The sequence below is a fragment of the Stigmatopora nigra genome, chromosome 3 (genome assembly GCF_051989575.1).
Source record: "Stigmatopora nigra isolate UIUO_SnigA chromosome 3, RoL_Snig_1.1, whole genome shotgun sequence".
Classification (NCBI taxonomy): domain Eukaryota; kingdom Metazoa; phylum Chordata; class Actinopteri; order Syngnathiformes; family Syngnathidae; genus Stigmatopora; species Stigmatopora nigra.
Genome location: NC_135510.1, coordinates 18,276,649 through 18,300,672, shown reverse-complemented (window position 1 = coordinate 18,300,672; position 24,024 = coordinate 18,276,649). Strand labels below are relative to the sequence as shown.

The following is a 24,024-nucleotide window of genomic DNA, read 5'->3' as shown; positions in this document are numbered from 1 at the left end:
GAACTCTATAAAACGCAAATAATGTATTTGAAATAGGTGAAGTGGGCGGGGCCGTTGGTGTAATAAATAAATAAATAAATAAAATAAGTCACTTTTTGTTTTCAATTATGACTCATCCAGACTAGGAACAGGCTTTATTTGTACAAAAAAAGTCTTAATCATAATATTCAGTCATGTATTTTATACATACTTTAATTTACCTACAAATAAATACTGACACCAACCCGTTTTAACTCATTGTTTGCCATTGACCAACTGATTTGGACGTCTCTTGCCGTCAATGGCTGTGACACATGGCAATGACGCTTTTACAGGCTAGTGAGTAGGCTATAGTTTCTCTTTTAATCCAAAAGAATGAAATCATACAAGTCCTCGTCCACAACGTGTCTTCGGGAAGGGGACGAGTTGTGCTTGTTTGACATTTCACGAGAATTCAAAAATAAAAACAATTCCTCTTACCAAAATAAGAGTCCCTTAGTGTGCTCTTCCCATGGCGAGATGGAGCTATATAGGCGTTATGTCTGCATTTGTATATGTGAGGTAAGCAGGCCAGAACATGGCCGTCCATCTAATGGGATTGTAATGCCACTTTTGTCCTCAAGAGGCACCATTGAGTCACAACATTAGCCATAACAGACAGGTGCGGTGATGCCGCTTCACATTTTGGTCCCTTTGATTAGAAATCGACTTTTCCACATTTTCTTGGTTTGTTTTGTGGCTAATACTGCTATAATTGACAAAACTAACTGCTCTGAGATGCGCTAAGATAAAGTATTTGGTTCCGAATAAACTGGCAAATCGTTCCATAGAGGAGTATCCGGAATAACTCTGGCGCTGTCTTATGACGCCACAATGTATGGTGTCTTATGACGTCACAATGTATGCAGACTGTTTTAAATGATGATGGCGTGCACTTGGAAACGTGCTAGATTGTCCCCAAAATACTTTCAAGTTGACATTCCTGTGACCAAAAAACAGAAAAAACACGTTTTTTTGTGACGTACCACAACCAAGACGGAAGAAATTTAAAATTGTGGATCTAGGACAGGGGTTTTGGACGGATCAGACAACTTTGAAAACCGTGATTATCTGAGTTGTGACGCACCATCATAAAAAACAGAATTCTAATAAATTATTTCAAGACACTATGTATATATATATTTGCTTGTGCCAGGTGAACAGATGTAAAAAGTTAAGAAAGGGTCCATCTCCGGGTGACACAGGGTCCGCAGGTCAAAATCCGGACTCTGTGGTTCCCCGCAGTCGTACTGACCAGATTAATCCGGTTTGAAGTCTCTCCTTCTCTGCATTTGACTGACAAACATGCGGGTGTGACTAATTAAACCTTCCCCAGAGATGTTCCTTCTTCAAGTCCACATATAGAGGGCGCTGTTGTCCATAAATTACTTCCTTGCTCCCGATTTTCTAACCTCATAATGACAAGTTCATTTATTTAACTATTTTTAAAAGTCCATAGACATAGAGCGCTGGGGATCAACGACCGAGGTGGCGCTGTTGCGAGAACTACTCCCACGAATAGTGAGGGTGCCACAAGCTCCGCCCATATTGCCTCCAATCCCACCAGCGATGCCACTAGGGCCGGCCATGGCCATACCGCCCGGCATACCCAACCCCCCGGCTAGGGCCACGCCCCCTGTGATACCCACAGCCCCGCCCAGGCCCATGCCACCCATGGCTCCGCCTCCTCGGCTGTAAATCTCGCAGGGAATTTCCTCGGTGACGCGATCCTCGATGACTTGCTGGTCGCAATCGTGAGTCTGAGCGTGTTGTTTGTAACCATAGCAACTTTTCTTGTACGTTCCGGTGGAGTTGAAGGTCTTCATGGGCGGCGGCTTGGAGAAGTCGTTGTGGTAGGACAACTCCATGGAGCTGAGGGTAGTGCGGCTGTGTTTGATGCTACCGCTACCGCCGCCAACACCGCCAACGCCGCCAACGCCGCCAACGCTGCCAACGCCGCCGCTACCGACCGTCCCTACGGACCCCTGCGAGCCGCAGTGGTGCTCGTGGACGCATCGCGACATGGTGGACGAACGTCGGACCTTGTGGAAGCTGTCCAATTCGTCGGATAGGTCGGCTAGGTCGGATGATATCTCCTTGTCGCGGAGTGAGAAGAGCTCGTAGTGAGGCGGGTCAAAGACTTCTTGGAGACCCGCCTTGTTGAAAACGCCGGGTCGCCGGGCAACTACCTGAAAGAGAACACAATTGGATGGAATCGGGGTGAAAAGCAATGTAGATCGTGAGTTGTGACTTTTATTTTTAGGATCAAATTCAAATGAAGGTTATACATGTATATAGCAAGGGTGTCAGACCATTTTAGATATAATATTTATATATTTTTTCAAATAAATGGATTAAAAGAACTGTTTTAAAAGCCCTGAATATTCAGTTTTTATAGATCTAAAACAATGTTTATTTTAGATTAAAAATTTTTTTTTTAGATTTTACAAAATGTTTTTTGAACTAAAAACACAGGAAAAATGGGTTAAAAATTACAATTAATGATTTAAAAGAACTGGATTAAAATCCCTGAATATATTTTTTTATAGATATAAAACAATGTTTATTTTAGCTTTTTAAATATATTTTTAGATTTAAAAAATTAGTTTTGAACTAAAAACAGAAAAAATGGATTAAAAATGACAGTTATTGATTTAAAATGGGGGAAGATCAGGAAATTTAATATACTTCTACTCTTGATTTTAATTTGATCCTAAAACAGAAAGTCAACTCGATCTAATGTGGGCCGGACCATTTTAGATATAATATTTAGATTTTTTTAAAATAAATGGATTAAAACAACTGGATTAAAAGCCCTGAATAATCCTTTTTTTATAGATCTGTGTGGGTTTTCTCCTGGTACTCCGGTTTCCTCCCACATTCCCAAAAATAAATAAGTCGTCAACAACATAAATAAGTAGTTAAAAAAAAATCAAAGGTCGTAGGTCGAGGAATCGTAACTGTAGGATTCTCTGCATTACCAATGGAATTTTGTGTATTTACAGCATGTATAGTGGCCACTACTGGTTAGACATGCGAACTACACTCTCTTTTGATACCTTTTTCCGGGGCTGCTTCATCTGGACCAAGATGGAAATGATGAGAAGAACCAAGACGATCCCAGATGAGACACCAATGACCGTGCCGTGGGTCTTTGTGATTTGGTGGAAGAGACCTCTTGATCGCTTTTCTAGATTAGATTAAATTAGATTAGATTAGAATTGTGTTTCATCCTGTATTCAAGAAATTTTCTTGGTTTCTGTAGCAATACAGACACAGAAGACATTGTAGACCTAGTTTTAAAAAAAATGATGTTAATAAGATGGTAAAAATGTTTAGTATAAACGATAGAGATCATATTTCCAGCCTAAGCAGTCAAATTCAAAGCCAAATTTGGCACAATGTGTACTATTCCTCACAAGGCCCAACATTACATCATATATACCCTGTAAATACATTTAAATGAACTCATTTACTATCAAGTTATTGCCATTTTTGTATTTTCTGACCTATTAACCTCATGACGTCCAAAATGAGTCAATCCATCTAATTAAAATTGATTTATAATCCCCTTTTAAATCTTTAGTTCTCATAAACACAAATATATTTCTGACTTCTGTGACCTTTGACCTCCAAACTCAGCTAATATTACAAACCTATCCAGCAAAGTTTGATACAAATATCCTTATTCATACTTATTTTAAACAAAAACACATTCAGTTTCATATTCCAAACATGACCCCCAAAAATTTGACAATCATCCCTTAGTCCAGGGGTGTCAAACATACGGCCCGCGGGCCGGATTCGGCCCGTCTGGTGGTTTGGTACGGCCCGGGGAAGAAAGCTGCATTGTATAAAAAAATATGAATTTTCTTTAAAATTTTGAGTTATTGTATTATCCGCTAGGGGCGCTGTGTTTTAGTACGTGCAGACAACATGAATTGACATGTATTTATGTTCTTATGTTATTCTCTTGTTCATAATATATTGTTAATAATGTAAAAGGAGCACTCTGTTAATAATTATTTTGATAATTTACTCATTCTTTGCACAAATTATTAGTATTAGTGACTAATACAAAAGAAAAAAAGTGGGATTATTGTTAGTGTAATGTCATTTTGCAATGAGTTTACTGGTCCGGCCCGCTTGATCTCAAATTAAGCCGTATTCGGCCCGCAGACCAAAGGGAGTTTGACACCCCTGGCTTAGTCCTTTCTTGAGTTATGCTAAAAGTGAGACCTATAAAACCTCTGGCTATTGGCAGACCTTTTCTTATCTGACCTTTGCAGTGATTTTCATCCCACGGGTAGACACAGTTCTGGACGCCATTGCACACCAGTGAGTTGTTGATGCACATGTTGCTGTGGCAGAAGAAGGTGTCGGCCGAACAAGGTGCTGCAGGCAAGAGAAGAAGGACATCGTAAAAAAAGAATGACCGTGGTGCCAAAATGCCTCTAAGCCATTTGAGTGCAATTAAAATACAGCAGGCACTCGAGTGGTTGGCACGTCGCCCTCGCGGTTCTGAGATTGAGGCTTGTGTGTGGAGTTTGCATGTTGGCCCCAGGCTCGCGTGGGTTTACTCCGGGTAAACCGGTTTCCTCCCACATTCCCAAAACATGCATGCTAGGCTAGTCGTAGGCTATATTGTCCCTAGCGATGAATTGAAGTGAATGCTTTTATTGTCATTCTACAGGTATAATGGGACTTGACGCTTTACCACAAAGTAGTCAATCGCATAAATAAGTAGTCAACAACATAAATAAGTAGTCGACAACATAAATTAGTCAACAGAAATCATTAGTCAATCACATAAATAAGTAGTCAATATGATAAGTTGTCAATATGATAAGTTGTCAATATGATAAGTAGTCAACATAGATAAGTAGTCAGCTACATAAATAAGTGTTCAACCACATAAATAAGTAGTCAACATATATAAGAAGTCAACAACATAGATAAGTAGTCAACATAGATAAGTAGTCAACATAGATAAGTAGTCAACATAGATAAGTAGTCAACATAGATAAGTAGTCAACATAGATAAGTAGTCAACATAGATAAGTAGTCAACAACATAAATAAGTAGTCAACATAGATAAGTAGCCGACATAGATAAGTAGTCGACATAGATAAGTAGTCGACATAGACAAGTAGTCGACATAGATAAGTAGTCAACGTAGATAATTAGTCGACATAGATAAGTAGTCAAGAACATACATAACTAGTTAACCACGTAAATAAGTATTCAATCACTTAAATAAGTAGTCAACATAGATAAGTAGTCAACATAGATAAGTAGTCAACATAGATAAGTAGTCAACATAGATAAGCAATCAACAACATAAATAAGTTGTCAACAACATAAATAAGTTGTCAATAACATAAATAAGTAGTCAACAACGTAAATAAATAGTCAACAACGTGGTATCTAGATGAGATAGGCTCCAGCACCCCCCGTGCCCCTAAAAAGAACAATCCAGCAGAAGACACTAGCACGAATGCAATCTAAAATGCTTAGCAAAAAAATAACAAATTGGCCAAAAAACAACATCTAAACAAGTTTAGTTTTTGTACATTTGAAAGAACAACATTTGGTTCTACAACCTTGAGGGTTTTTTGTTTGTTTTGAAATTGGCCTTGACTAGCCGAAAGTAAGAATAGCATCGTGCCAGGATACAGATGGCTGGAGTCACAAAAAAAGCTGCGACACGCCATGCAAAGATTGCTCTCCAAAAAAGACGCCGCTTCCATTAAAGCTACAAATGGACGACAACTACTCGAGCTGACAAGTCGGGCCTTCCGGACATATTCAAATCCAGGTTATGCAAAACATGGCGTCTGCCAACGTGGGATAATCCAAGAGTAGGGGGGGAAGCAAATATTCCGCCAAAACAGCCTAGCATCACAAACAACGGCTAACAAAAGCAAAAATCCATCAAAATAAAATCTAGCTTTCTGTCGCTATGCTAGCTAGCACATGCTAACAGAATGACAGACCTAATCGGTCACTAGCCAACAACAAAATAAAATACCTATGAATAGCAAATATAAAAATCAGATAATTGTGGTTGTGACATCATGTCTTTGTGGGCGGAGCTAAGACAAAGTACAATGGAAGATTATAGTTATGGTTTCCTCAAATTCCAAAAACATGCATGCTAAGCTAATTGTATGCTAAATTATCCCTAGGTATAAGTACGATTGTGACCCCAAGTCAGCTAGGATAGGCTCGAGCACCCCCCCACGACCCTTGTGAGGATAAAGCAGTTCAGAAATTTAATGAACGAATGATTAGTTAGGGCCTAATTAGTCCAAATTTCTGTCATCTCTCAACTTATTAGCATATTTTTTTCACTTTTTAGGCCACTACAAAATCCGTATAGCTATGTCATTGGCTAGAACAGGGGTGTCAAACATACGGCCCGCGGGCCGGATCCGGCCCGTGTGGTGGTTTGGTACGGCCCGGGGAAGAAAGCTGCATTGTATAAAAAAATATGAATTTTCTTTAACATATGTAGTTCTTGTATTATCCGCTAGGGGCGCAGTGTTTTATTACGTGCAGACAACATGAATTGACATTTATTTATGTTCTTATGTTATTCTCTTGTTCATAATATATTGTTCATAATGTAAAAGGGAATTTCTGTTAATAAACATTTTGATAATTTACTCATTCTTTGCACTAATTATTAGTATTAGTGACTAATACAAAGGAAAAAAGTGGGCTTATTGTTAGTTCTATGTCATTTTGCAATGAGTTTACTGGTCCGGCCCGCTTGATCTCAAATTAAGCTGTATTCGGCCCACAGACCAAAGTTTGACACCCCCCTGGGCTAGAAGGACATAATGGCGGCTACTCACGGTCCACAAAGGAAGTGAAGAGCATCCGAAAACGACTGAGGCGGCTCTTCTCGTCGGCCCACATGCGTACGACGCCCACGCCGGTTTCTAGCATGATGTCGTTAGCCACCGTGCTACAGAATTTAGCCTTGAGGTTCTCGATGGCGCTGCTGCCGTCGTAGATAGCCACAAAGTTTTTCTTGCATTCATTGGAGTGCTCCATTTGGTACTCCATGAAGCGCAAGTAAATCTAAAAAATGGTTAAAATGGATTTTAGTTTTTGCCTACCTATCTATCGTATTTACTCGCATATAAGCCGTTTTGTCAGATCAAAAAAACAAAATTAATTTTGACGTCTATGAATAAAATTCAAGAAAAAAACGCACTTATGTTGCATAAAACGTGAAAAAATATTCCTGTCAGCCATCTAAAAAAATTCAAGGCAATTTTCAAGGTGCGGCTTATATGCGAGTAAATACGGTATCTTAAATAAATTGTCCATCAGTGGCATGTAATGAGTTAAATCCTATGCAAAAAATCATGTGTTTCATTTTATAATGTATTAACATTTTGTTCTTTATAAATGTATTCATAATATAAAATGAAAAATACACAAATAATACTACATAGAAAATATAATTGCAATTTTTCAACATTGTTATAAAATAGTAAAAATCTCAAACTACACTAAAGTGCAAATTTGTTCATTTATACATTTATTTGTGTATGTATTCCTACCCAAAAATGAAAAATATACTAATAATTAATAATTACAATAAATACATCATTTTTTTAATCAAATGACCAAAAATAATGTCTTACTTTATGAAGGTGCCCTGAAATAGTAACCATGCCAAATTATTAAAAATTTACATGTTGAAAAACAAATTTTGAACTGTTTTTTAATGTAATTTTTAACCATTCCAAAAAGGAATGAGGGAACACCCCTTTTTAGTCAATTCTGGTTGTGACATCATTTTTAGTGGGCGTGGCCAAAGCATCTGAGAGGGTTTAATCTTATTATTCAGCCTTTTCTGCCCTCTTTTGGGAAGGATTGGTCTCCAAAATGACTCACTATCATATTTTAGAGGATCTCAGTAGAACTTCAGTGGGCAGTGCTTACATACCTTGGACATAGGGGGCGCCCTGATGGTCCAGATGCAGTCTAAAGCGTCACCGGGCTTGACCCGCTTGCTTTCGTCCACCTGACTGGATCGGATGACCCCATCGTAGCCGCCCATCTCAAATTGACAATCTGTGGAATGACAACCAGATGACGACATAGGACAAAAACACCCTTTTATTTCAGAAGTAAAAGAACGCCATACCTGGGATGGGGTTTAAAAGCCCGCCCACGTGCAGGTGGAAGTCAGGATCTGGAAAGACAATGGACGGAAATGTCAGCTCACGCGTGAGGACGGCGAAAGGTCGTCCTTACCTGCCACAAAGGTGTACTTGACCCGGAATCCGAGGCCCTCCAGCTCCTCGTCACTGGTGAACTTGATCCACATGAAGCGTCCGGTAGAGGTGATGGGCCCGGGGTTCTTGCCCCCGCAAACGCGGTTGATGAGCGGCGAGAAGCCGAAGGGCCCGTCGCGGATCTCGATGTGGTCGAAACGGCACTCGAAGGAAGGCTCGATGTAGTAATTTTTGTCGAAGGCCAGCTGGATTCGCTGCCTGGGCAGTGCTGTTGAGTCAATAACATAAATTAGTTAACATTGATAAGTAGTCTACATAGATAAGTAGCCAACATAGATAAGTAGCCAACATAGATAAGTAGTCAACGTAGATAAGTAGTCAACATAGATAAGAAGTCAACCTAGATAAGTAGTCAGCATAGATAAGTAGTCAACATAGATAAGTAGTCAACATGGATAAGTAGTCAACATAGATAAGTAGTCAACATAGATAAGTAGTCGACATAGATAAGTAGTCGATATAGATAAGTAGTCGATATAGATAAGTAGTCGATATAGATAAGTAGTCGATATAGATAAGTAGTCGATATAGATAAGCAGTCGATATAGATAAGTAGTCGATATAGAAAAGTAGTCAACAGAAGATAAGTAGTCAACGTAGATAAGTAGTCAACGTAGATAAGTAGTCAACGTAGATAAGTAGTCAACATAGATAAGTAGTCAACGTAGATACGTAGGCAACGTAGATAAGTAGGCAACGTAGATAAGTAGTCAACATAGATAAGTAGTCAACATAGATAAGTAGTCAACGTAGATAAGTATTCAACATAAATTAGTCAACATAGATAAGTATTCAACATAGATGAGTATTCAACATAGATAAGTAGTCAACATAAATAAGTAGATAAAGTGACTAAAGTTATTAGTGGTTGTTTTTTTCCTTTTGCCCATGTGATTGGATACCCACCCATTCAGGGTGTTTCCCGCCTGGTGCCCGTAGTTAGCTGCGAGAGGCTCCAGCACCCCCTGCGCCCCTTATGAAGATAGGTGGTTCAGAAAGTTGATCCTAAGACAATCAGTGGGGGGATTTGTTTCCGCAAGTTGATGGCAAAATTGTTCTTAACTGTCAGTGGGCCAAGTGAGTTAATGTAACGCTTATTATTTTCAAAGGGGGGCGCAATTGAGCCGCGTGTGGATTGGAGTCTCCTCCATCCTCATCTCACGTTTAGGAAGATGGGCAATGAATTTGAGTATATAAAAGGGCATTTTTTTTTCAAATAAAAATGGCATTTCATTCTAATATGATATAATTATGTGATGTGTTGTCTCTTAACCAAGATTTTTTCATTTTATAGTAAGCTGAGATGTTTAAATCAATATATTTGTGCCAAAATACCCCTAGAGAAAGACACAATTTTATGTCTGAACCCTCATTCGACAATTAAATATATACATTTAAACATTGAAATATGTACATAATAATCTATTAAACATCTGTGTTACCTAATAATGAGATGTAATGGAAAAATCTGTATTCTAATCTTTTAAAAATGCCATTTACAGAGAAAAAGGTCAAATTCTAGTTAACTTTTACTAGCAAAAAAAAAAAAATCAAAGTTGTGTCTTTCACGACCAAAAAAAGAGAACCACTTTACCCATAATTCCATAGTTTGCAATACACCTGCCTCACCTTCCAAGATGTAGACGCACTCCTTGTTGGGGGGGTACGTGTTGGGGTAATTTGGCGATGTGAACACGCCCCCATTGATGGTGCGAACCCACGTGCCACAGTCGTTGTGGTTTGGGCTCTGGACGCCATCGTCACCCAAGGAATCTTTAAAAAAAATAATAATAATAAAAAAAATTTTTTTTGGTTGATTTGTTTGTTTTTGTGCATTTTTTTAGGTGTTGCTCACCTTTGGTTCTCTGCGCCAGAGCGAGGCCTTCTTCGATGAGAACGACGAGGATCCACGCTAGAACGACAACCCACGTGAAGAGCAATTGTGAGCTTTCAAATATGTTTTGACTGTAAAATACTATTAATTAATGTTAATCATAGTAATACTCATCTATATGATTCTCTATTCCAGGCTCTATTCCATTTTATGAAGTCAAACAAGGTTAATTTTGACTTTCCCATTAAAATGACCATATTAAATATCATTAATTATCCGCATACTATAACAGTTTTGATTCTGACAACCTCATTGGTTAAAATTCCACTCGATTATTTACCTAAAACTAGCCACTCAACCTCCAACCAAATCAATAGTGGTTAAAAATATTCATGTTACTACCATCGACACAAATAGACGTCAAATCTATTGCATCAGGTAACAAAACCTGCCAATCCCTGAAACTGTCCAAATGGATTGGACACCTCATGATATTCCATCATAGCTATTCCGGAATAAAACCAAAGAAAGAGCAGACTTTTGAAACGACATCCGTGTATTTAGCGACCAATCAATGCACCTGAGATGACATACGTTTGTCCTCTTCTATGGGTATTTGTCTAAACAAAAAGCATGTCAAAACTCCTCAATTTATGGACCCAAACCCAATTAAGCACACCATTGATTTGACACCACTGTCCGATAATGGAACTATATACCACTTCCAAGGGAACCACCGGGGCGAGGCAGTAACGCGATCCGCCCACCAGAGCCTCTTGGTCGGCCACTCCGTGTCCGATAATGGAACTAGACGCGGATGTCTATCGGTCCGGGTGAAGTCAAGCGGAACTCAGCTGGGTGTAAAAAAACAAGTAGCCTAGTGTGCACCCATCCGCGCATTGACACCCGAAAATGAGGATAAAAATACCCTAATTAGAGGGGAAGTCATAATTTTTGATAAAGTTTGAGCGATGGTATGAAAAAATGGGACTCACCTTTGTGCATTATTTCCTCTGCGAGAATGTTCCCTTTCTTTCTTTTTTTTTTTTTTTAAACTACAACCTGATTCGTCGTGTGTGGGTTCAAGGGAATAAAGGTTTAAAAAGGGGGTACATCCATCACGCGTGGGTCCCGTCTTGATGGAAATCCAGCGGAGGTTATCAGCATCTCAACCCGGCCATTGTTACGCCTCAGCTCGGATTCCGAGTGGGACTCGAACCCTGACGAGGTGCTCCAAGTATGGGGTATCCAAAAAAGAGATGAGCAGAGAGGGGGAGAGAGAGGGAAAGGAGTAGAGAGAAAAGAGAGAGAGGGAGAAAGAGCGAGAGAGAAGAAAAGAGGAGAAAAGATGAGCTTTCAAGTCCGTGGGCGCACTGAGGAGGAGCTGAGCCCGCATGAGGAGCATTTAAAGCCGCGGGCGCCGCTGACATCAAGCGCCGAGTCGTCACTGGCCAGCGTCGTCAAGGCCAGTGTATGGACGACATACATCCTATTCCGGTGACGCCTTCAAAATAAAACACTCTTAAGGTCAATCAATAAGAATAAACGGTTTTAACATGAAAATAAACTGAGTATATACACCACTCTGCTAATTTGACGTGGACTACGTATTTATTACTTATTTAGGGACTATTTATTTGTATTTGTTTGTTTGTTGTTACCTTATTTTCATGACTATAATGTGCACCCTCAATGAATGACGTTTTGTTTTTTCTATATATAAATCACACTGGATTATAAGGCGCCCTGTCTATTTTGGAGGAAATTTAAGACTTTTAAGTGCGCCTTATAGTCGTGAAAATACGGTATTCGTGCACTTTGTAGTGAAATCTTTATATGTCGTTAATTGTTTGTATGTGGGTGGCGCGGTGATTGAGTGGTTGCACTTTTGCCTCGTAGTGGGAGATCTGGGTTTGAATCCAGGTCGGGGAAAGTGGTGTGGAGTTTGCATGTTCTTCATGGGAATGTGTGGGTTTTCTTCGGGTACTCCGGTTTCCTTCCGCATTCCAAGCTAATTGTATGCTAAATTGATCATAGTTATGACTGTGATTGGTTGTTTGTCTCCACGTCCCCTGTCCACCAATTCAAGGTGTCCCTGCCTCTGACTTCAAGTCATTTGGCATAGGCTCCAGCACCCCCTGCAACCCTAGTAAGGATAAAACAGTTCAGAAATGAGATAATATGAATAAAAACATTCATTTCAATTATATATATTGATCAATTTTACTTTACATATATTAATTAACTATGTTTCGTTCATAAGAATAATTCAATTTTTTATATGTATTCTGAAACATGTTTTTTAAACACTTCTTGAGTTTGATTTATTTAATAAAAACATATACATGCTAATAAAAGTAATGTAAGGTTATAGCCTAAGGCTAATTTCCATCTTCAGTCCCCTGTGCAGCTTCAAAATAAAATCAATAAGGCAATGTTGTAAATTAATGTTAATTAATTTCACTTTTATTTGGATGGCGGTTGTGGTCGTCTTTACGTCTGCCAAATATGCTGCCACAATTTATCCACTAATGACTTGAGAGCTTTTATTAATAGCCAAGCAATCATTTATAAACATTAAAATGAAAAAATGTCCTTCTGAGCTTCTTAATAGGAAATATTTAATTTTTTTAATTACTTACACTGCTGCTTAAAAAAAGATGAGATATATTTTAATTAATTCGTTTGTTTTAATTTAAATTAGTAAGTAATTTTTTTATTCAATTTTTATTAACTAGAGTAATCAGTGATCGTATTTTCCGGCCTATAAGCTGCATTTTCTTCCATTGTTTGTCTTATTTTTGTTCTGAAAAAATGCTACGCTAACATTAGCCTATATATCCCACTTTTCCTATTGTTCCTTACACATAGATTTCTTCATAGTTTCAAATCAAATGAAAAAATATCCTCTAAAAGTGCCAAATATAATATTTTTATCTCTTTACGTTGCATTATTTACCTGATGCGACTTATATTCTGAAAATCCGCTACTTCCTGATGATAACCAACAAACCCATGTGTGATATCCACACCAACAACAACAATAACAACAACAAGTGTCCGGCTGTGCCCTGTCAAATGTGATATCTTCTCTCTGCATATTTTATGCAGCAAACGGCAGGGTTTCCTCGCCAAAATAAAGCTTGGTTTCACCGTTGTTTTCTAAATCAATGGAAGAAAAAGCTTGGGGGTAAATCGCAAAAAGAAAGCCTGTGGTGTTTTTTTCTTCCAGCCTCAAAATAAAGCAAGAAAACGCGGTAATTCACAGTCAATAACTTTTATTATTCACATCGAATGGACGCAGCGATTGGAAAAGCAAATAATTTACACGCTTAATTATTAGTTTCCAAAATAAAAAGTGCAAAAGTCTTGTTCCTCAGTAGTTTTAAACAGATAAAAAGTAAATCTGTCCGGACAAAATTTTACTGGAAAAAAAGCAAATATCTGGCAACGTGGATGGCAAGGGATGAATCGGCTATTTTGAAAAGTCACTATTAATATTTTTATGGGGTATTTAGCGAAGAAAAAAAAATATTGCATGAAATTAAAAAGAATATTTCAAATTTCTTGTTATTAATTTGAAATATTATTGATTAATTAATCAATAATAAAATAAATAATATAAATAAGAATGGGTTGCCAGATTTTTGGACATTTTGTGTCATGTTGGCCACAATATTTACATTTGGGTTTATAAAGATGAAATATGATATTTGCAATATTTTATGGGCTTAATTGTTTTTTTTAAATAACCCAATATGGCCTGTAAAGGGTTAAAAAGGGTAGCCATTTTGGAACAGGGTTAGAAATTAACATCCAATGACATTGAAGGCCAAAGACGTCCAATCCATTGCAATCAATGGACGTCTATTGCCGTCAATGGCAGTCAACGACTTAAATGAGGGGGGGGCGTTCACCCATAATGCAACAGTGGTCGTTCACATGGCGTCAAAATGGAAGCGATGGGCTTCCTGCCTTTTCTCGCGGTCGTCTGCTTTCTGAAAGACATAAAAAAAGACATCAGTGAGGTGAGCATCAAAGACACACTCCATCACTCGACTCCCATTTCACGCGACATGCTAAGAATATTCCTCTGCCGGAAGGTTTTTGCCGACAGAGGCGATTTCTCACTTTGTCGTGGACTTTCTTTCAAGTGTCAACAACGTCTTATTGTCCTTGTCTTTGATTTACTGTATTTACTCGCATATAAGCCGCCGTGACCGGTCTTTTGGTGGCCGGTGAAATGGTGACAGAGAGTTTACTGTTGAAACCAGCTCTCAAAATAATATTCATAAGGGAATGTTTAATATCTAAGTACTGTTTAATATGTAAGTAAGTAATGTTTAATATCCAAGTACTGTTTAAGATCTAAGTACTGTTGAAACCAGATCTCAAAATTATATTCATGAGAGTTTAAGATCTACTATTTTCAACAGTACTTAGATATTAAACTCTCATGAATCAACAGTAGATATTTAGATATTAAACTCTCATAAATATAATTTTGAGAGCTGGTTTCAACAGTACTTAGATATTAAATAGTACTTAGATACTAAACAGTACTTAGATATCAAACAGTACTTAGATATTAAACAGCACTTAGATATTAAACAGCACTTAGATATTAAACAGTACTTAGATATTAAACAGTACTTAGATATTAAATAGTACTTAGATATTGAACTCTCTCTCTCTCATGAATATAATTTCTGGAGCTGGCTTCGACAGTAAACTCTCTGTCACCAAAAGACTTATTCATGATTTTAGGTACTCGGACGTTTGGTCGCCGGACGTTTGGTCGCCGCACGTTTGGTCGCCGGACGTTTAGTCTCCAGTCAAATGGTGACAGAGAGTAAGTACTGTTGAAAACAGCTCTCAACAAGAGTTTAATATCTAAATATCTACTGTTCATTCATGAGAGAGAGAAGTCAATATCGAAGTACTGTTTAATATCGAAGTACTGTTGAAACCAGCTCTCAAAATTATATTCATACAAATTTTATTTCCATTGATAATAAAAACCTTTCCATAAAATTGGATTATCTTTATGCAACAATTATGATACCTTATTGGTTGTTTCTACTCATTATCTCAAGTCCTAAAAGTCAACCACTCAAAAACAGATTGGACACCGATCGCTACAGAGGACGAAGAAAACAGTCCAAAAAAATGATGGATATCTTTCTAATGCCGACTCCTTTCACATAAAAAAAAAATGATGCATAATTTGTCACCCTGCCACTTCGGCACCCCCAAAATCAATAGTTCATTTCATTCTCTCAGCTATTGACGGATGATCCCGCCTCGATTTTTTCCCACAGCGCTAAAAAAATAAAAGCCAAGATGTCCTCCGCCATTTTAATCGGGCATCCGGGAGGACTGCCGTCCGTCATCGGGAGGGCCGGCGAATCACGGTTAAGCAGCGGCACATTGATTTGCGTCCTTCTGTCCGACGGTTTTAATGACGCCGTGGTCTCTGATGTGGATTAATTAAGTCGGAAGGTGCGCCTCAGGTGGGAAGACGCTTCCAAACGAGTGATTGATTGGCCTTCTTAAATATTCTTGTGCTTTGCGCCGTGTGGATGGAAGCTACGCTAGCTTAGCAATGGGCTTTTCTTGAGCCGCCTGTCCTTTACCTGACTTTGTTGTTGGGAGAGTAAATGGTAGCCATATTAAATGCTACTCTGGCTTAAATAAGGTGCCCCTAAATAAGGGTGTGTGCCCGGGGGTCACATTGACTTTAAAAATTTGAAGGATGGGCGGGGTCAGCACAAGATAGGATACAGATAAAAAAGTGCATCCGTTAACAGTACATATGAAATATAAATGGAAAAAAGGACTAAAGGATTAACATACTCGTCACTCATCATTAAAGTTAAAAGTATAAAGTACAAAGTCAAGTCAAAAGGAATGTATTAAGAAATATTAAAATGTCATTTAAAAAAGATAGAGGGGCTGTAAAACACCAAAAACAAATAAGAATGGACAGAGCTACTGCCACTGGCTTTTGCGTGACGGCGCCATCTTAGGGAAAAATAAAATTAAATAAAAAAAACATTTTTGGACAACGTCGGCGGGCCGGATTAAAAGGGCTAGTGGGCCATATGTGGCCCGCTAGCCGTAGTTTGTCCATCCCAGCCCTAAATGCAGTAGTTTGCTGCAAAATGGCGCCTTGGAAAGTTTGTTTGACTATCAGCAAATTCAAATATTCTATTGATTATTTATTGTTCTTATTCATTGATGATTTAATCGTTTGTTTATTGTTATTTTTATGTGAAACTGGTTTAAAAGTCATTCTACTTGTGTAATGACAATAAAACCATTATATTCAATTCAATAAATGACCAATATCATTTATTTTCTGAACGACTTAATCCTCACAAGGTCAATGCGGGGTGCCGGAGCCTATCCCAACCACTGCCACAAGGCGGAGGACACCCTGAACTGGCCAGCCAATTACAACGCACGAATGACAAGCATTAACGCTAATACTAACCTAAGGACTATTTAGAGTGTTAGCTAGCTAGCCTAGCATACATGTTTTTGGAATGTGGGAGCAAATGGGAGTACCCAAATAAAACCCACACAAGCCCAGGGCGAACATGCAACCCCTACACATTGACCTGGGTTCAAAACCTGTACACGAGAACTGTTTTTGTGGGTATTCTACAATGCTAAATTTGACACACCCACACATTTAGCATCATTTCAAAAATTAGCGCTTAGAATACAAAACAATGTCTTGGAGAAAATGGCGATCTACTCGGTTTTGTCTGCTCAAATTCGAACAGATGGGGCGCCGTGACGACGCCAAAAATGAGTTTTCACCTCGGCGTGTGGGTGAATTTTTCGGAACTGTCCACTAAAAAACGGCAAAATATCAGGGTCACATTTCGGAGGCACGCACAGGCGGCAGATGGCGAGGCGTGGAAGGAAGTCGGCGGTTGGTGTTCACGCCGAGACGCCGCCCGGATGTGTGATGTGGGAGTGCGGATGCGTGCGAGATAAGGCGGGAAAACAAGTGGCAACGCGGGCTCCCCGGAGGGCGTATTTACGCGGGTAATGAAAGAACAAACCCGCCTCGCCGAAAAGGACAGAAGACACCAATTAATTAGTCTTTCCGGGTTTTACGCGGAGATACGAGCCCCGTGTGTGTCTTTGTGTGCGTGTCTTTGTGTCTTTGTGTGTGTCTTTGAGTGTGTGTTTGTATGTGTGTTTTTGTGTGTGTCTTTGAGTGCGTGTATCTTTGAGTGTGCGTGTATCTTTGAGTGTGTGTGTGTCTTTGAGTGTGTGTGTGTCTTTGAGTGTGTGTGTCTTTGAGTGTGTGTGTCTTTGAGTGTGTGTGTCTTTGAGTGTGTGTGTCTTTGAGTGTGTGTGTCTTTGAGTGTGTATCTTTGAGTGTTTATCTTTGAGTGTGTATCTTTGAGTGTGTGTCTTTGTTACGGCTGGCAGCCTGGACACACACCAGTAGGAGGTGTTTTATCTCCAGCTCTGGCTCCACCCCTGTGACAGAGCCCTGCCCAGGCCAAACACAGCTGTAATTAATTCCCCAATCATCCCTCCTGCCCTTATTTAAAGCCTTTTCAGTAGTCAGTTCACCCCTTGCCTCTTTCCCTTGCCTTCTTGCCCTGGCCCTTGCCTTGCTGAGTTGCAGGCTTGTGAGTACGTTACTCCATGTTATATTTTGTATGTGGTGTTAATGATTTTGGGTTGCATAGGGGGACTTGAGATAAGTTTAGACACCCTTGGGTATACATATAGTTTGTGCATTTAGACACAGTTATTCCCCTGTCTAGATTATATTACATCAGTTTAACGGTGGCATCCTTCGGTCTGATTTCCTGTATTTTTGTGGGTGTTCATTTGGACACCTGTCTGGGAGGGGGTTTTACCGTGTTTATTTGAGGGTGCCACTTTAATATCTCGTGCTTCCCCTATGTTATCCCGTAGTCTGTTTTGTTGACTTTATTGTAAATAAAAATAACTGAAGGCTACTTGCAGTGTGTGTCCGAACTCATCTTTGACCGAACCTGTCTGCTGTGATAGTTGCGACTCTCTGGTATATCATACCCCAGGGGGAGTCGTAACAGTCTTTGAGTGTATGTCTTTGAGTGTATGTCTTTGAGTGTGTGTCTTTGAGTGTGTGTCTTTGAGTGTGTGTCTTTGAGTGTGTGTCTTTGAGTGTGTGTCTTTGAGTGTGTGTCTTTGAGTGTGTGTCTTTGAGTGTGTGTCTTTGAGTGTGTGTCTTTGAGTGTGTGTCTTTGAGTGTGTGTCTTTGAGTGTGTGTCTTTGAGTGTGTGTCTTTGAGTGTGTGTCTTTGAGTGTGTGTCTTTGAGTGTGTGTCTTTGAGTGTGTGTCTTTGAGTGTGTGTCTTTGAGTGTGTGTCTTTGAGTGTGTGTCTTTGAGTGTGTGTCTTTGAGTGTGTGTCTTTGAGTGTGTGTCTTTGAGTGTGTGTCTTTGAGTGTGTGTCTGTGTGTGCCGACCTTCTCCTGCCAGTGAAGGATTCCGATGATGACGAGGATGAAGACACAAACGCCGATCAGGGCGATGGCGGTCAACAGGACGCTGTTACTGGGTGTCAGGTACAGTTTGGCGCTCCAGCTGTGCCAAAACAAAGAAAACATGTCATTTGGACGCCATCGAGAACTTAGCTTGCATGTTTTTCGAATGTGGGAAGAAACTGGAAAACATGCAAACTCCATACAGTGAGGGCTCGAACCCAAAATCTTCAGACTGCGAGCCTGACATAATAACCACTACACCACCGGACCACAAAATCAAAAAACCCTAACATTATAACCCGATTAAAAGCCTTGGAATGTGAAAATAAATATAATAACCACATTGTTTATCAAGCTCTATTGTGATCCCCCTTTGCAAAATATGATATCAGGTAACCATCTGCTACTGGAGGATCATTAAGGTACATGTACCGCTTTCAGCCTCCGTGTTGCGTGAACGCCATCTGCATCGTGGCGGGCGCGCGCCACGGCGACGAGGTGACACGTCAACGTGTATTTGTGGACGTGTGTTTGCACAACAGCACAAAATCTGCGCTGCCAACTTAAGTGTGTTGTCGCTAAGTGCCGGAGGAGGATGAGGCGCTCCTTTCCACCGTATCCATGGCAACCGGCTTACGGAGCGTCCTACGACTAGGGAGTGTTTTTTTCCGTGTGTATGTGTGTGTATGTGTGTACCTGCTTGGCTGATTGTGCGGGTAAGGGATGACAATGAGCTGAGAGTTGGGAATGATGGCCGTCCACTCCTTCGTGCCGGAATCCTACGGGAACAAATGTTGCTTAGCGTGCCATTTTAGTACTTTTAAACACATTTTAGTACTATCAAACACCTTTTAGTACTATGAAACACAGTGTAGTACTATGAAACCACTAGTTATTTGTTACTTTGTTTATGGATGGCCAATTAGACCAAATAAAAAATGTTTTTCCAATTCAATATCCTGATTTTGGTGTTTTTTCAGAAGGTTGGAACAAATTAATTAGTTTTTAGTTCATATCTCATTAAGCTTGTTTCTCAAAGTACCACTCCACATACATGTACATAAATATACATTGGAACCAATGAATTAGTTTTTAGTTCATTTCTATGGGAAACATTCATTTGAATTACAAAAAATTCGACATACGAGCTCATTCCCGGTACGAATTAAGCTCATATCTCAAAGTACCACTCTACAAACATATACACGTACATAAATATACATTGGAACCAATTAATTTGTTTTTAGTTCATTTCTATGGGAAACTTTGATTTGAATTACGAGAAATTCAACATAAGAGCTCAATCCCAGTACGAATTAAGCTCATATCTCGAGGTACCACTGTAATACGATACACAGCGCAAATATTTCTGTACTATACCGCTAAACGCAAATCTGAATCGGATGTTGTGTTGCGGCGGGAGTGCTAATTAATTCATATTTCATTTGAAGCGGATGTTTTGGAAGAAGGGAAAATCCAGCATGGCGTCCAAGTTCAAAGACGGAAAAAAAAAAAAGTGGCACACTGCAAGATTGATGACGCCAGTGAAGGAGTGAATCCCCATCACGCCTCAGCGACCCATCCGTCGAGTACAAGTGTACTGGACGTCAGGTATTCAAGTAGAATGGAGAGGAAAGTAGATAAGACAAGTCGCCATTCCCGGTAGGGGAAGATGGAGGCGCCAACGCGTAGTTTCCAATCAAAGATTAAACGCACCTTTCATGTTAGCGACGTCGTGAGCCCGAGAAAAAAAGGAAAGGATGGGAAATAGCTCCAGGAAATAGAAGGGACTGGAGGTTTTGGATTTGTATTTTTTTTTTAAATGAGGTTCTTTTGATAAATGAAGGTTGAGTTGACTGACCTCTTCTCCAAGTCGGCGTGGAATTCCCACAACTAAGTGGTCCAGGAAGTTGGCACTACGTCCCAAGCCGAGGACGGTGTAGGGTAGCTGTAAGGAGAAGTGGGCGGATTGACTCAATTGGCCGGCTGGAAAAGAAGAAGAAGAAAAATGGAGGAAAATTGAGAAAAAAATGGGAAAATATTGAGAACATTTGAGAAAATATTGAGAACATTTGAGAAAATATTGAGAACATTTGAGAAAATATTGAGAAACAGAAGGATTGAGAATATTAGAGAAAGAATTGAGAAAAATTGAGAAGATTTGAGACAGAATTGAGAAAATTTGAGACAGAATTGAGAAGATTTGAGACAGATTTGAGAAAATTTGGGACAGAATTTAGAAAATTTGAGAAAAATTGAGGAACAGAGGAAAAATGAGATAATTTGAGACAGAATTGAGATAATTTGAGACAGAATTGAGAAAATTTGAGACAGAATTGAGAAAATTTGAGACAGAATTGAGAAAATTTGGGAAAAATTGAGGAATGAGAAAATAATTGAGGAATAATGAGAAAAAATTAGATACATTTAGATAAATTGAGAAAAATTTAAATAGATTGAGATGAATTGAGAGAAATTGAGAACATAATGAGAAAAAATGAGATAAATTGAGAAAATAATGAGAAAAATTGAGGAAAAATAGAGAAAAAAAATAGAGAAAAAATGAGAAACAAATGAGAAAAATGAAAAAATGTTGAAAAGACTTCATACATATTTTTTTCAGTCAGTGTCAACTAACCAGTAAAAAAGAATATTAAATTTTTAGTCAAAACTGACACATTAAAATTAAAAAAAAAAACCCTTTCTGAGCCTCTTAACATAAAATATTCCCTTGTATTTTGGATTTTTTTTAATTGACTTACATTGCTTACCTGATTCTAATAACAGAAATGACAATTTTCTTACCAGAAGTTTAAGATATTGTGGCAGCCATATTGCTTCTAATGTCAAAATTATTATTTCAATGGTTCATATTACTCCAATAATGTTCCAACCGGCTTATATGCGAGTAAATACTGCATTTACCAACCACATAAAGGTCACCTATAATACCAATTTCACAAATCACCACCATTTAATAAACTATCCTTTAAAATAAAATAAAAAATGTCTTGTTAGGGCCTCTTAAACATGATGACTTTAAAAGCTCTTCCAATAAAATTAAACATCCAAGGCAAATACCTTTTTATGAGTAGTGTCCAATCAAAATCTATTGCCTCCGCGGCCTTCCATTTTTCACTTCCCCCTCCCCCGTAGCCCCTCCCACCGGCGCCACGTCTCGCCCACGCCGACTCTTACGAGTGCGGCCGACATAAATCAAGCTTTCGCTGGTAAACAAAGATGGAGGGAGGGTGAGAAAGAGAGAGAAAAAGAGCCTGAAGGCAGCCAGTGATCAGAACTAATGTGGATGGACTGCGCAATGTGCATAAGCTCCGCCCCCGCCTGGCTTCAACCTTCCTTTCCAGTCCGAGGAACCTCTGGCGGGGCCGGCTCGCCAACGCGAAAACAGATCGGAACTCTCGGAGGGGAAAACCGTTAAAACGGGTTGACATAAGTGAAAGTGGGCCATTTTCGCTTCAATTTTTTGTAATGTTGGAAAAAAAGGGGTGGAGCCTTTTACATCAAGGGTTGGTTTGCGGGCTATGTTAATGTCAATGGTGTTTCATGTGGGCCGGACTATTTTAGATATTATATATATATATATTTTTTTTTTGTATAAATGGATTAAATGAAGTGGATTAAAAAGGCCTGAATATTCATTTTTTTGTAGATTTTAAACAATGTTTATTTGAGCTTTTTTTGTATATTTTTTTAGATTTTACAAAATTATTTTTGAACTAAAAACAGAAAAATTTATTGATTTTTTAAATGGATTAAAAGCCCTGAATATTCCGTTTTTAATAGATCTAAAAGAATGTTTAATTTATCTTTTTTTAAAATATATTTTTTAGATTTTACTAAATGAATTTTGAACTAAAAGCACAGAGAAAATGATTAAAAAATGACAATAATATTTAGATTTTTTTAAAATAAATTGATTAAAAACCCTAAATATTCCTTTTTATTGATCTAAAACAATGTTTATTTTAGCTTTTTTAAATTATATTTTGGGATTTCACAAAATTATTTTTGAACTAAAAACTGAAAATATGATTTAAAAATGACAATAATTTTTTAGGTTTTTTCATAAATGGATTAAATAAACTGGATTAAAAGCCCTGAATATTCCATTTTTATAGATCTAAAACAATTTTTATTTTAACTTTTTTAAAATATATTTTTAGATTTTAAGCAAATATTTTTGAACTAAAAACACAGAAAAAATTGATTAAAAAATGACAATTATCGATTTAAAAGCGGTAAAATCAGGAAATATAATATACACCTATACTCTTCATTTTAATTTGATCCTAAAAAAGAAAGTCACTCATGATTGACTTTCATGGGCCACAAAAAATGATCTGGCGGGCCAGATTTGGCCCCCAAGCCGCCACTTTCACACACGTGGTATAGCTGGAGTGCGGCGTCCATATATATATTTTTTAAAATGCCATTTAAATTGATCATAAAAGACATGATGGTGGTGTAGGCAGAAGACCAGACCTCCACAAAACAAAAAAAAAAAAAAAAACCTGGACCACATTGTGTTTGAGCTTTGCCATTTCTAATACTATTTGTTTGGGGATATTGATTTTAGCTGCTTCATGTGGCTTGGCTTCACTACTTTTGTGTGTTTTTGTATTTATGTGTTGATCAAGGAAGGCTGGAAGCTGTGTGTGTGTGTGTGTGTGTGTGTGTGTGTGTGTGTGTGTGTGTGTGTGTGTGTGTGTGTGAAGCTTGGCTAAAAGAATACAGCAAATGTGGCAATGGGGAAAAAAGCCATCACACAACATGAGGGTGCGTCTTTGTGTGTGTGAGACAGCCAAAGCTAACTCAACTCGGACTTGGCAGGGAATTACAGTCGAAATTCACGACTGATGGTTAACGAAAGATCTTTTACAAGTGTGTATGTGTGTGTGGCCTTCACTGTCGCCTGCAAAATTGGATTTCTGACAATTACACTGTTGCTTGTGGCTGTGAAGATACTAATAAATAGGAAAATTAATGAATATTCATGAATTGTATGATCTGCTTTATCCTCACTCAAGTCATTTATTTATTTTCTGAATCGTATTATCATACGAGGGTCACGGGGGTGCTGGAGCCTATACTAGCTGACTTTGGATTAGAGGCGGAAGACAAAGAACCAATTAGTCATGCACAGGTGCAATTTAAGTGTCCAAAAAGAGTACTTTTCATGTTTTTTGGAATGTGGGAGGAAACCGGAGTACCCAGAGAAAACCCACACAGGCCTAACTAGGATCACAGGGGTGCTGGAGCCTATACCAGCTGATTTTGAGCTCGAGGCAAAAGACAAACAACCAATCACAGTCATACCTAGAGGCAAATATGT

At 38.7% G+C, this 24,024-nt stretch overlaps 2 protein-coding genes across 2 annotated transcripts in view; both read right to left on the bottom strand.

Annotated features, from left to right (window-relative positions):
- Positions 1-119: 119 nt before the first annotated feature.
- Positions 120-11,631, bottom strand: neto2a (neuropilin (NRP) and tolloid (TLL)-like 2a). Its single transcript, XM_077714190.1, has 10 exons — positions 11,166-11,631; positions 10,192-10,248; positions 9,966-10,109; positions 8,296-8,544; positions 8,186-8,233; positions 7,985-8,112; positions 6,879-7,107; positions 4,300-4,413; positions 3,078-3,208; positions 120-2,207 (listed from the first exon to the last, which is right to left on the bottom strand). The coding sequence occupies exons 1-10, from the start codon at positions 11,173-11,175 to the stop codon at positions 1,464-1,466; spliced, it is 1,854 nt and encodes a 617-aa protein (XP_077570316.1). The 5' UTR covers positions 11,176-11,631; the 3' UTR covers positions 120-1,463.
- Positions 11,632-13,431: 1,800 nt separating this feature from the next.
- Positions 13,432-24,024, bottom strand: part of itfg1 (integrin alpha FG-GAP repeat containing 1) — a 98,027-nt gene continuing 87,434 nt past the window's right edge. The window contains exons 15-18 of the mRNA XM_077714186.1: positions 20,533-20,657; positions 19,368-19,450; positions 18,654-18,771; positions 13,432-14,168 (exon numbers count right to left, since the gene is read on the bottom strand). Of these exons, the coding sequence (XP_077570312.1) occupies positions 14,109-14,168; positions 18,654-18,771; positions 19,368-19,450; positions 20,533-20,657 (386 nt within the window). The 3' untranslated portion in view covers positions 13,432-14,108. The remainder of the gene's footprint in view (positions 14,169-18,653; positions 18,772-19,367; positions 19,451-20,532; positions 20,658-24,024) is intronic.